The sequence below is a fragment of the Epinephelus moara genome, chromosome 20 (genome assembly GCF_006386435.1).
Source record: "Epinephelus moara isolate mb chromosome 20, YSFRI_EMoa_1.0, whole genome shotgun sequence".
In the NCBI taxonomy this organism is placed as follows: domain Eukaryota; kingdom Metazoa; phylum Chordata; class Actinopteri; order Perciformes; family Serranidae; genus Epinephelus; species Epinephelus moara.
This window is the reverse complement of record NC_065525.1, coordinates 18115492-18127500: the sequence shown is the minus strand read 5'-3', so window position 1 is coordinate 18127500 and position 12009 is coordinate 18115492. Positions and strand designations below refer to the sequence as shown.

Genomic DNA, 12009 nt, shown 5'->3' with positions numbered 1-12009 from the left:
GTCTTGGGCTGTGGCCCCTTAAGGCTCAGACACACCAAAGAACTAGTGGCGACGAAGGCCGACTGTTGCGTCCCCTCATGTTGCCGGTGTCTCAGCCAAAAAGTTGCACTGAACACACCGCAAAGGCTACAGCCAGTGGCCAACTGGCATGTGCGTTCTGCGCCTGTGTGGAGAGGAAATAACTCTCCATAGCATCAGGCGGCGGTAGTCTGTATTCGTCATTAAAATGGGAAAATCAGAGGACCAACAGGACGGATTCCCAAAGCTAATTAGTCAGTTAGCACATTAACAACACAACCAGATGTTGAAAGAATGAAACATATTTACTGTGCGCCAGTGAACTGTAACAACAAACTGTTTCTGCTGAAGAGTTCAATAGCTAAAAAAATTATCTTACCTTATATAACAAGTTTGTTTTGATCTCATGCCCTCTTGACTATAGTTGTTTGTTTACTTTCCTCACTTCCATTTCGCTTCTCATGCACTGAGCTGAACTGCCAATCAGAGTGATTTTATTCCCTGATAGGCTTCGCAGTCACTGACGCTGATTCAAAACACTGAATCAGACCCAAAAAAAGCAAACAGTGACCGACTAGTGCTAATGGTGTGGGACACATTGCAAAAACTAGGTTCACAGAAGCCTACCAACAGCCGACTTGGTGTGTCAGGGCCCTTAGCTCTTTATGGAACAACATGCAATGATATTTTAGACACTAGCTTTCAACTTTGGGGCAGTTGTCTGGGAAAGGAAGCCCAAAAAGAAATAATGTAATGAAGAGCTTGACCTGGCTAAATGGGAGCAAAACCCTGCAGCCTAAAGTCTTGTAGAAAGCCTTCCCAAAAGAGTGATGGCTGCTACAGCAGTAAAGAGGAGGTTACTATATATATAAATAGTTTGAGAAGGGACATTACACCCTTATGTGATTAATAGCCATGTGGCTGTGGGTGTATTTATTACATATATCTCTAAGGGTATGTATATGCTGCCTTTGCACACTAATATTTAAGTATCATCTCAAGTGCATGTTATTCTTTAGCGGTATGTACGATGTGATTTAATACTACATGAGGGTACACAGTAGTCTTTGCACTTTGTTATGCACAATTCATACATTCCCAGGGAATCAATAAGACTTGAATTATATCTGTATTGAATATTTCATAGTCATAGTCCACGACTAGTTCTGTTTAGTAATGATGTTGTAGAAAAAGCAAAACACATTTAGATGTATTTTGAGACAGCAAAAAAAAAAGAGAAACCCAGACACATCAGGTGTGCGTTAGGAGGGGGAAATCATTATTTTGCAGATTCACAGCAAGCTGGGAAAACTTGTAATGCTCCAAGGAGAAAGCAAGATGGCAGAGATAAGCATTCAAACTAAAGTGGCTAATAGCAACTCGCTGCCAAGCCAGCCGTCGTCTTTTTCTTTGTTTCTTCTTGCCTCCCCTGTGTTCCAAAAAGTGTTTGCCTCGCCTCATCCCCGATTCCGTTTGAGTTCCTCCTCAAGTGCAGGATGTGAATTCAGGAGAGGACTGCTGTTTGTGTACTCTCCCTCTGCACTGTTTAGTGTACTCATCACAATGCCAGTCCCTCTCTACAGAGCAACTGATCACCTTGGCAAGGTGGCTGGAGGATAGCGCGAGAACAGAGGGATGCGAAGGGCAGAGAGTCCGGTTGAGGGGGAGAGAGAGAGGTGGACAAAGGGAAATGTAAATAATGAAAGTGGTCAGAGATCTCAAAAGAAAGTACGGACTTCACACCGAGATGCTGCTGCCCTTTGTTCTTGTCCGCAGAGATACAGACTCACAAGTTACTGTATCTACACACACACACACAAAATAGAAAAAAAAATGTTTTCACACACGTATGCACGCACACTCTCCAGGCTCTCCAGGTGTCTTTGTGAATCAATGCAGTAAACAAAACTCTTTTCATGCACTTGCCTGTAAGCAAATGTGGTGACACCAGCCTTAAGTGGATGCTGATGCTTCATTTCCCCCGTGCCTCAGCTATCTTTCACAGTGTCAGAATGACTTTACATAACAGAACGTGAAAGGCACAAGGAAAAAAAAAGATCAGAAAGCTACAAAGACAGAGATGCTCATTTGCGGGAGAGTTGACATCCTTAAGGTACAGCCTTCAGATAAGCAGCGGTGTTGAAACACGAGCTTGAAAGATCCCACCTCTTTGGTATGCTGTACGTACAATATATGCTTTATTTTTCCCGTTCTCTTTGCCTGACGAGGACAGGTCACCCTGAGATCCCCCAGATATGTCCGGCAGCCTCCAGCGCTGTCCTCAACAAAAGGGTTACAAACAGACCGAGCTGCTGGGAGAGAATATGCTACCTTTCCTGTGCACGAGGGCTCCAAACAGAGCTCTGGGGATGTGTTGTAACCTCGCTGAATGTCAAATAGCCCTGTTAGATTGAGCGTTCTTGGAGTTTAGTGGCGACCGCCCTGTCAGAGACAAGACAGGTACACCCAAGGGTGGAAATGACATCATAGGGGAACATGTCATTCTTTTGCAAGGGATTATTTTTCATAATGATGTTGACAGTAGTTTGTTGAATCAGATTGACAGGGTAATAATCAGACCACAACTACTGCATGTGTGTCAGTATTTCTACTGTCACCTCCTGTTAATTACATCCTTCTAGTAGATGCACATAAGTACACACACAAAGCAGAGGCCCAAGAGTCTTGAGTGGGAGGGCACGTACCCGGGCTTAAGGGGCTTAGCCCAATAAAAGCCTTTCTCTTCATTTCCTGTCTGTGTAGTCGGGGGGCCCCGGAGGCAACCGGGCCAGCCACCTCAACACAGTCATCTCATCTTTAGCGTTATTGAAATGAACACAGACACCCTGGAAAGATCTGCCTCCTCGTGATCCCCGGCTAATGAAGAGGATTGGCTTATTATATTAAAGAGCAGTTCATCACAGACATGTAATACATTCATGAGGACAGCGCAGATGAAGTGCAGAGGTTGTTGGAATGAAAATAAAAGGAAGTGTGTGTGTGTTTGAATGTCTCGTTGAGAAATGGCACTGTAGTTAATCATGTGAGTTCCACCAGAGAGAGACGTTACTGTTACTCTGTGAGGCCTTTTAGCTGGATCAGGTTATCTGGTGTAACTTTCTATCTCACCATTATTAGATTTAGTTACTTCCTTATTTTTGTGGTATAAAAAGCTCAATATTTAAGATGCTGGAGTAAATGGACCTTCACTTCTGCCGACTACTCAAAGCACTTTTTACACTACGAGTTACATTCGTCCATTCACACACACATTCATACACTGGTGGCCAAGGCTACCATACAAGGTGCCACTTGCTACTCAGTTTCTAACACACTCACACACACCAATGGAACAGCCATCGGGAGCAATCTGGGGCTCAGTATCTTGCTCAAGGATACTTCGACATGCTGACTGGAGAAGCTGGAGATAGTTGTTCTACCTTCTGAGCCACAGCCGCCCACAGAGCCAATTTTGCAACTGCAGAGAAGGAAAAAGTGGTAGATTTAGGTTTCTTATCAGCTAGTCTTAAAGGGGACCTATTATGCTCATTTTTAGGTTCATACTTGTATTTGGGGTTTCTACTAAACCATGTTTACATGCTTTAATGTTCAAACAACGCTTTATTTCCTCATATTGTCTGCTGGAACACCTGTATTCACCTTCTGTCTAAAATGCATTTTAGCACCTGTCTCTTTAAACCTCTCTCCCAAAGAAGCCCAGTACACTTTTTCAGCGTTTCCAGGTCCTCTGTGTCTGCGCTCTTGGGTGGCTTAAGTTTTTTCCCAATTTTTCCCATGTTCCAGCAGGAATATGACCGGAAATCGATAATTAACAGCATCTGCAACTAAGATTACATGTTTCCCAGGTGTTAGCATGTAGCTACATGTAGCGGTGTATGTAATGTAAATGCCACAACATGCCTGGGGCAGATAATTTTAAAAAAGTAGGGCTGCACCTTGAAAGTTAGACACTCACATCCTCAATTGGAGACCCCTTAGACGACTTGAGATCGCTTCAAGTCGTCTTATTTTTGCTAGTCAGTGTGCTGTGTAGTGTACTTCTGTACTTTTGCTGCGGAGTCAGCGCTTTTGACTTTCACACTGCTCTTTGGTACAGACAGCTGCAGACGTGATGCAGCAGCACAGAGGAGGAGAAACTTTTGAGATAACATTATCTTTTCTCATCTGCTTAAAAATGGTGAATATACAGCTCACAGAAACTTAATAGGACAGACTTTTGTTTGATATAGCGTCAGCAGAAAATGTTGCACCACATTTCCGATCCATTGTCAGCGCTGTTAGCATGTTTACTGTATTACATGAATGTCGCTTTTGAACTGAACGACCCACTGAGCCTGTTCAAACTTTAAAACCTTATAGTTAGGTTTTTGGTCACGTGGATTACTTTTACATACGTTAACCTCGGGATTTAAACTTTGGCCATGTGTATAAAGAACAGCCGACATTGTCACATTATACTGTATATGTGATAGAAAATAAGGAAAAGCGTAATAGGTTCCCTTTATCTAGCTGGAGTGAGGTCACAGCAGTTTTTTTTTTTTTTCACCTTTATTTCCTAGTTCTTAAAATGCTAGGAGGTATTAACCAAAATTACCCCAAAAAGTTATGTTCCATAATAATTTTAATATCATAAGATGTCAAAAATTCATATTCTGTTCTGCAGAACATGCAGATAATAATTATTATTTATGCAGCGCTTGGATAAAAACATACCTGAGTGCACATACTCACACCTAGCCAAAGCAGAATTACAGCAGCATCCTCCTCTGCCTGAGTGAAAGCAGCTGGAATTGGTACTGTCACATTTAGAGACTGATTGATGTGATACCGCATTTCAAACCGCATCACTTTCAACCCTGCGTGTGATATCAGTCTCTTGCCTCCAGGCCTTCAATAAAAGTGGGAGAGAGTAGGTCACCCACTGGCCTGTATCTGACAGGCAGGGTGTCTCTGTCAATACCGTGACCTCTGCGGAGGCAGACGAGATGCACCTATAGCGAGAAACCGCACCCCGGCCTGCTCTGTGATTGCACTAATATCACACGAGGATATTCGTCAGTGCTGAAGTGCAGAGGTAAATCCTCTGGGACAGTGAGAACACGGAGACATTGATGGAGACCCATACCCAAGACCTCAGCCTCTGAATAAGTGACAATAATTAGAGCTGCTATGTGTATCTCCTGTGGTTCCACAACAACAGCATGAGCAAATTAAAAAGTCCCGACAGTGACATTGATCCTGTTTTCCTCTGTGGGCAGTTGAAACACTGCAGAGTCATTCTAACAGACATCTTCCTTTGTTGCCCTTTTGCTCACTGTTTCTGTCTCTTTCTGCGTCTCCTTTGTTGGCAAAAGACCATGTTGACAGTGTCGGTGACAAAGTGGCCACATTAAAAAGTGTGATGACAAGAGTGGTATTGAGAGAGCGAGAGTGTGTGTTTGTGTGAGCAAGAGAGATGGGAGGAGAATGAGAATGGGAGATTCCCTTTAGACCAGAGGGCTTGGCAGGGTCAGCAGTGTGTGTGCGAGGGAGATAATATTCTCTGTTTATAGCTCAGCGGTATCACCTCTCTCTCTCATACTCTTGCTGCACCTCTCTGTGTCTCACTCTTTTTCTCAATAAGTTTCTCCCATTGGCAGTATTAATATTTGAAGGCCTCATTATTTACTTCCACTGTTCAATCTGGCCGTATTGTCCTATTGTGTTTCCATTAAGCCAGTAAGCTCAGGGCTTACTGAAGCCATTCTGCATCAAGTGTTTCTATACACGGGAACAAGACTGAATGTTTGTTGTATTCACCTTTTTCCTCAATGATTCTCCTGCCTGTGATTATTTTCTTAGTGCCAAAAAGATACAAATCAAAAATGCTTTGCTTGTGTACTAACCTGCCGTTTCTTCTGTCATGTCTTTTACAGTTAGAACAGATCCAGAAGCACACATGGTACATGTAAGTACACTGTCTTTCCTTCCTTTTAACATCCTCCTCTCCTCTCCTCTCCTCTCTTCTCGTCTGCAGGGGTTGTAGACCTGAGGGGAGCGAGCGCATGATGAATGGCTTTGAGTTTCCTCCCTGTACACGAGAGTACATTTGAGCAGGGCATGACTCCACTCTCGGGGATGTGGGGGTAAATTGGTAGTGCATGAAAGAGGATGTGCAGCATATGGTCAACTGAACAGGGAGCAGGGGAGAGGGAACATGCGGGGATGTGGTGGAGGATGAACCCACATAACCTCAGTGTAGACATCATTTAATTTTCATTACGGGGTATGCCCACCTTTTTAAGCTAACATAATTTTTTTTTTTTTTTGAGAACATTGATGGGGCAGGTCATCATAAATTATCAAGGGGAAAGAAAGGACTGGAGCACACTGATGAATTTACAGCCTTTAATGGTGCAAACAGATGAATGTTTCAACACCAATGTGTCATCATTAGAGTCAAAGAAGATGGTAAATTACTGAATCATTTAAATTATTAAATTATGTCAGTATGTCAAAGTAAGTTATGTCAGAGGTCACGAGACTGGGTTTTTTAATGGGAGGCAGAAGCATTTTTTTTATATATATATATGTATAATATACCAGTACACCAGTATCAGCCATTTATAATGGCTGATATCCTCCCTAATAAACAGATCATCACTGTTTTAAACCTTTGAAACCTGAGTAAATCAGTTTGATTTTTTTTTCTCGAAAACATAGGGAAAGAAAAAATGACAATGAGCAAGAAAATTAACTAAAAAATCAATTATTAAAAATAGAGAAAAACAGAAAATATTTTTTTTAAAAATAGAGAAAAACAGAAAATATTTTTTTAAAATAGGGAAAAACAGAAAATCAATTATTAAAAATACGGAAAAACAAAATCAATTATTAAAAATAGAGAAAAACAGAAAATATTTTTTTTTAAAATAGAGAAAAACAGAAAATATTTTTTTTTAAAAAGAGAAAAACAGAAAATATTTTTTTAAAAATAGAGAAAAACAGAAAGTAATTTTTAAAAATTAGGGGAAAATGTCTCAAAATCCAGGATAAGCTGTTATAGAAAATGCATGAATGTCCAGGAAACTATATTTATGACTATTAAAATTATATATTCAAACTTATTTTATATATATATATATATATATATATATATGTGTGTGTGTGTGCGTGCGTGTATTTTTTGTTTTTTAGCCCCATTTTCAGGTAATTTCCTTGTTTATTGTTGTTTTTAACCTCTCTTTTAATGCTAATTTTAAGTAATCTTGTAACATTTTTTTTTACAAACGTTTTGCTAATTTTGGGTAATTTCTAGTTCAGTTGCTTGCTGCCTTCTTCCTGTGTTTTTGAAAGAAATCAAGACAATTGGCTCAGGTTTCAAAGGGTTAAAAGTCGGAGTTGAAAAAGTAATTTGAAGATTTTTCTGAAAGGATTTCCAAGATCCTTTCACTGCAAGAGAAAAGATGAATCATGGCAGGAGGGTTGTGAGTCCTGGAAGGGCTTGAGTTATGGTTTCTGTCGCGCACTGAAAGATCATGCAAACAGACAGCGAGACTGATAAAAGAAACAAGAGGAGACAAGAGAGGAGCTAGGAGAGAAGACTAATGCAATGTGAGTTTTGTCAGTGAAGAAGTTCCCTGGCTGCCTGTCTCTGCGGGGCAGGCTGGCCGGCCAAGCGACGGGCTGAATGAATGAGCGTATGAATGAATGAATGAGGTGGTGTCTTTGAAATGTAGCTGGGACTTTTTGGCTTTTTCCCCAGAAGCAGCTCATCAGTGGGGGGTAAAAATGAATCATGTGCAGCCATCTTTCCACATCACACATATTAAAAGAAGGCCATCCACTCCTATTGTTTGTTAGTTGTGTTAATAGGTGAGCTTTCATACAGTCTGAGCGGAGCTGTGGTGCTGAAGGGATAGCACCAAACTCTCCTCACCAGTAACTCTAATGATGGCCAGTGGACAAGCGTGCTCTCAGTTTCCACTTGATTAGGTGCGCCTAGCTAAAATTACTGCAATCTAATACAGCCCTGTAAATCCAGCCTCACTGAAGGTTATAGTGTTTTGTGTTTAGAGAGGTGTCGACTCAACTTTATGGTCATTTTGGAGCCTTTAGCTTGTGGTGCCGTTGACTTGGCTCACTTTTTACTGAGTGGTCAACACCTTTCTAAAACAGCTTGAACAAAAATCCAACCTTTATAACCTTCATTAAGGTGGGGTTTATTGCAGGGCTGTTTTAGTACACTGCATAGCAAGGTGGACCTAATAAAGTGGCAACTGAGGGATGAAACAAGGGTCCTGTTTTTATTTTTCATTACCACCCACCACCAAACTTTATATGCACATAGTGAAACAGGGGTGGGGGTTGTGTGGGACTGCGGTTGCAGTTCACAGGCTCGCAGCATATAGATGGGTGGATATGATTTTAATAGCAGCCTATGGGGTTTACATTTCACAGGGCTCACCAGAGGGAGAAAATAGATTAGCAGAGAAAAGCAGAGGGGGGTTGTGTAGATATATACCTGTGAAGCTGTGTATCTGAGGCTGTGCGTATTGGCACGTTTGCAGATATCGAAGATGAATCCGCTCTTTGAAAACAGACGTCTGGAATGTTCCAGAAATCCTCTAAAAAATGGTGTCAGTGTGGATTAGCCTTTCAAAGTCCTGCTTGTGTACTCGCTAGATACAGAAAGACAAAAGAGAGACAGAGAAAAGTGACATAACTGGGAGAGTGTCTGGAAAGAAGGGGATAATGAAGAATCTAAGTTTGGAAAACAAGCCAAGGGAAGAGAGGGAGATTGCAAAACTTACTAGTGTGACTCAGACGTTTGTCTGCATCTTGGCGAGCACGATGACCCTTATTTAACCTCTGACGCTTACATGCAGAATGACTGAACCTGGGGAGAATACGTGACTATGAAAGTTTCATAATGTGGACCAGGGTCGTAAAGAGGCAAACTCCCAACGAAGTAGTGCATATTCTGTTTGCATTACATAGTAATTAAATCTGCAAAGTGAGATCTTTAATGCCTCTATTAGCTATATAAGCTGTGTGAAAACTTTTTTGGTGATGTATTAAAAGTAGTACAGACAAAATGATGGTGTCTTATTTGTGTAATTCTTTGCATTCCCAGAGGGGGGAAGAACGAACCAGAACCAGAGCAGCCGGTGCCCAGGAAGGTGACCATCCGCAGCCTGCCCTCCGCAGACGACATCGACCCAGACGTACTGGACAGCATGCACTCCTTGGGCTGCTTCAGAGACAAAAACAAACTACTGAAAGACCTGCTCTCAGACGAGTAAGTGAATGGAGTGGCCCAAGCGAGAGATGGGAGAGAGATGGGATGAGGAAGATCAGAAGAATGGGAGGTGTGGTTCGGCGAATGAAAAGGCGGGAGTGAGGACAGAGAAATGAGAGGACAGGGTAAAAAGGTGAAACGGTGTGTTGAAAATGGGGGAAATAAAAGCAGCTGCAGACAGGGAGAAGAGGATGGGACTGTGCGGTGGCACTGCAATGAAAGGATGGGGAGGTGACGGCCTTGGTTTTTCCCCGGCTCTTATGAAAGCCTGCGAGGCTGTCACTTTAGATGTCAGAGGCTATAGATCACTTAACTGTTATCACACAGCACTTACACTGCTTGCCACTGGATACATTCCCCACAAGCTGATCCTGGCTTGCACCAGGAACAAGCCCCCGGGTCACATTGTTTATGCTCTTCTAATAATGGTCGTCCCACCCTGTGTTTGTGTCTTTGCCGCTGTGAATATGCGGTTATGCTGAAGATGCTTGCGCTGCAGTATTTTTACTCACTTGTGTTTTTTATTAATATAAGCATACAGATGTTGTAGTTTCATTATGCGTTGCTTTTCCATCTCCTTTCCCTCTATTTTACATTTTCTTGGCCTCTTTAATTTAATACTAAACGAGCATTACTCTATCGCCCCCCCCCCCCCCCCCCCCCTTCCACATCTATCCCGTTCGCTTCCTTCCTCCTGGGAGCATCCCGTAATAGTGCTGGACTGGAGGAAAATCTGCACTCTCTATCTCCCTTCCCCTGGTTCATTTTAGCTGAAGTTGCAGGTCCTTGTCTCTTTGCCTCCTACTGCTTTCCAATCTGTCTTTATTACGGAGGGCCAGTCCCAGAGCCTTTTGCATAGAGAGTATTGGCCTAGAGGCTAAAGATATTAGGCTCCCTAATTTACAGAGAGAGAAAAGGACGAACGCATAATGTTTTGATACTTTCATAAACTTACCAGTAGACTCCGCATATGGAGACATAATCTAAAAAAAAATATATGCAGAATATTATATGACGGCTTAATGAGCTGTAAAATTCAACTTTTCTTTTAATGGTGGAAGCTATTTAGTAGCTGTTTCACAACGAACCCAAAAAGATTAAAGGACATTAATCATAGTGAGGGTTTGTGCAGTTTAATGTCTTGGTTTTGAGCTCTTGCAGATTGGTCTGCGTATATATACAGATGCGTCAGTAATCTACACATGTTTATGATTGGAATTACCCAGGTTTGTTTAAAATCATTGTATATCTTTTCCAGATGTCTAAGTAAAGTTTTTATTGTCTCCTTTTTGCAGTGACAACCAAGAAAAGATGATCTACTTCCTGTTACTGGACCGTAAGGAAAGGTACCCCAGTCAGGAGGACCAGAACCTTCCCCCTCGCAATGAGATTGGTGAGTTTCGGGCTGAAGTGACTGAAAAGAACCTAATATGATAGAATATCAGGGTTTCTACAGATCCTTAAAAAGTTTTAAAAGCTGTTGATTCATTAATCTAAAGAATAGGGCATAAATTGGTATTAAAATTGCTTAAATCAATCTTTCAGAAGTCTTAAGAATGCTAAGACATTGGAAGTAGGATTTTATGAATCGTTTTTTTGCTGACTTTGCATTGTAAAATCTCAAAATAATTGATAACATAAATTTAAAAAAATAATTTCCAGAATGCCTCTTGCAGGTCAAGATCGTGGAACCAACACTCATACTTTGTTTCTAGCTGGAATGCTCAGAGTAGAGGATCCACTGTCCTAGCCAGCTAGCTGTCATTGTACGCTGGGTGACATGGGAAAGTGCAAATTCAGTGATAACTGGCTATTTAACCAAGATTTTACAGTAATTTTCATGCTAAAAGTTTTTTTTTTTTTAAACTTGGCACAATGAAATCAAGTCAGTGGAATTTCACATGCAGAAATAGAAACACAAAATCAGCAACAAACACCAGGTCTTTCCCAGTTCTGTTCTACACCTGTCTCCACCACAAGACGAAAAAGTCATGTTTAATGTTACAATAAACAATTTGGCAAAATTTTGTTTTTGTTTTCTTTCATGTTGGTCTAAAATGTAATTGACCTATGACTAAACCACGCCCCCCTCCACTCACTCAATTGATGATTTTTGGAGACATAACAATCAAATTTTGGTGCATCAAAGTGCCACTGAAGTTAAGATTTTTGGCTCAGAATGTGAGAAAAGGATAACGGCCTTTTTTACCATCTTTACCAAGAGTGTCTCTCCGTTAGTTTGGTGCTACAGTATTTACACTGAATCATTCAGCATAACGTTTGCCAACCTTTGTTATCTCTGCGATTACAGAAAAGTTAATGAAGCTAAGCTCCAGAAGTTAACGTTAGCTTAACTAGAGCCCTTTGGACAACAGCTAACAATGATGTATGATCACCAAAGTACAATACTAGAAGGCTAATGAACTCCCAGCAAACAAGCTGACATGATGAGCGTTAGGCTAACTTTAGCTAACGTTAGCTAGAGATGTTAAAGGTAACTTTATATTTCTTTCCAGCAAAGTGACAATATGTTGCCTCAAACACGATGTTGACTTACCTTAGAACAGATGTAGACAAACTTGTTAATCTTATTCACGTTGAGTTGATGCTGTGGTCTAACGTTACCGCTCAACTTTATCCAACTTTATCGGAGTTGCATGTACCCCATGCACACTGTTTGACCATTTTTA

General features: G+C 41.3%; 1 protein-coding gene across 4 annotated transcripts in view; it reads left to right on the top strand.

The window, feature by feature from the left end:
• LOC126407807 (serine/threonine-protein kinase BRSK2-like) overlaps positions 1 to 12009 on the top strand; it is a 198809-nt gene that overhangs the window by 165154 nt on the left and 21646 nt on the right. For all 4 annotated transcript variants that reach the window (XM_050073031.1, XM_050073030.1, XM_050073028.1 and 1 more), the window contains exons 9-11: positions 5955 to 5986; positions 9155 to 9319; positions 10615 to 10712. In XM_050073031.1, coding sequence (XP_049928988.1) covers positions 5955 to 5986; positions 9155 to 9319; positions 10615 to 10712 — 295 coding nt within the window. The remainder of the gene's footprint in view (positions 1 to 5954; positions 5987 to 9154; positions 9320 to 10614; positions 10713 to 12009) is intronic.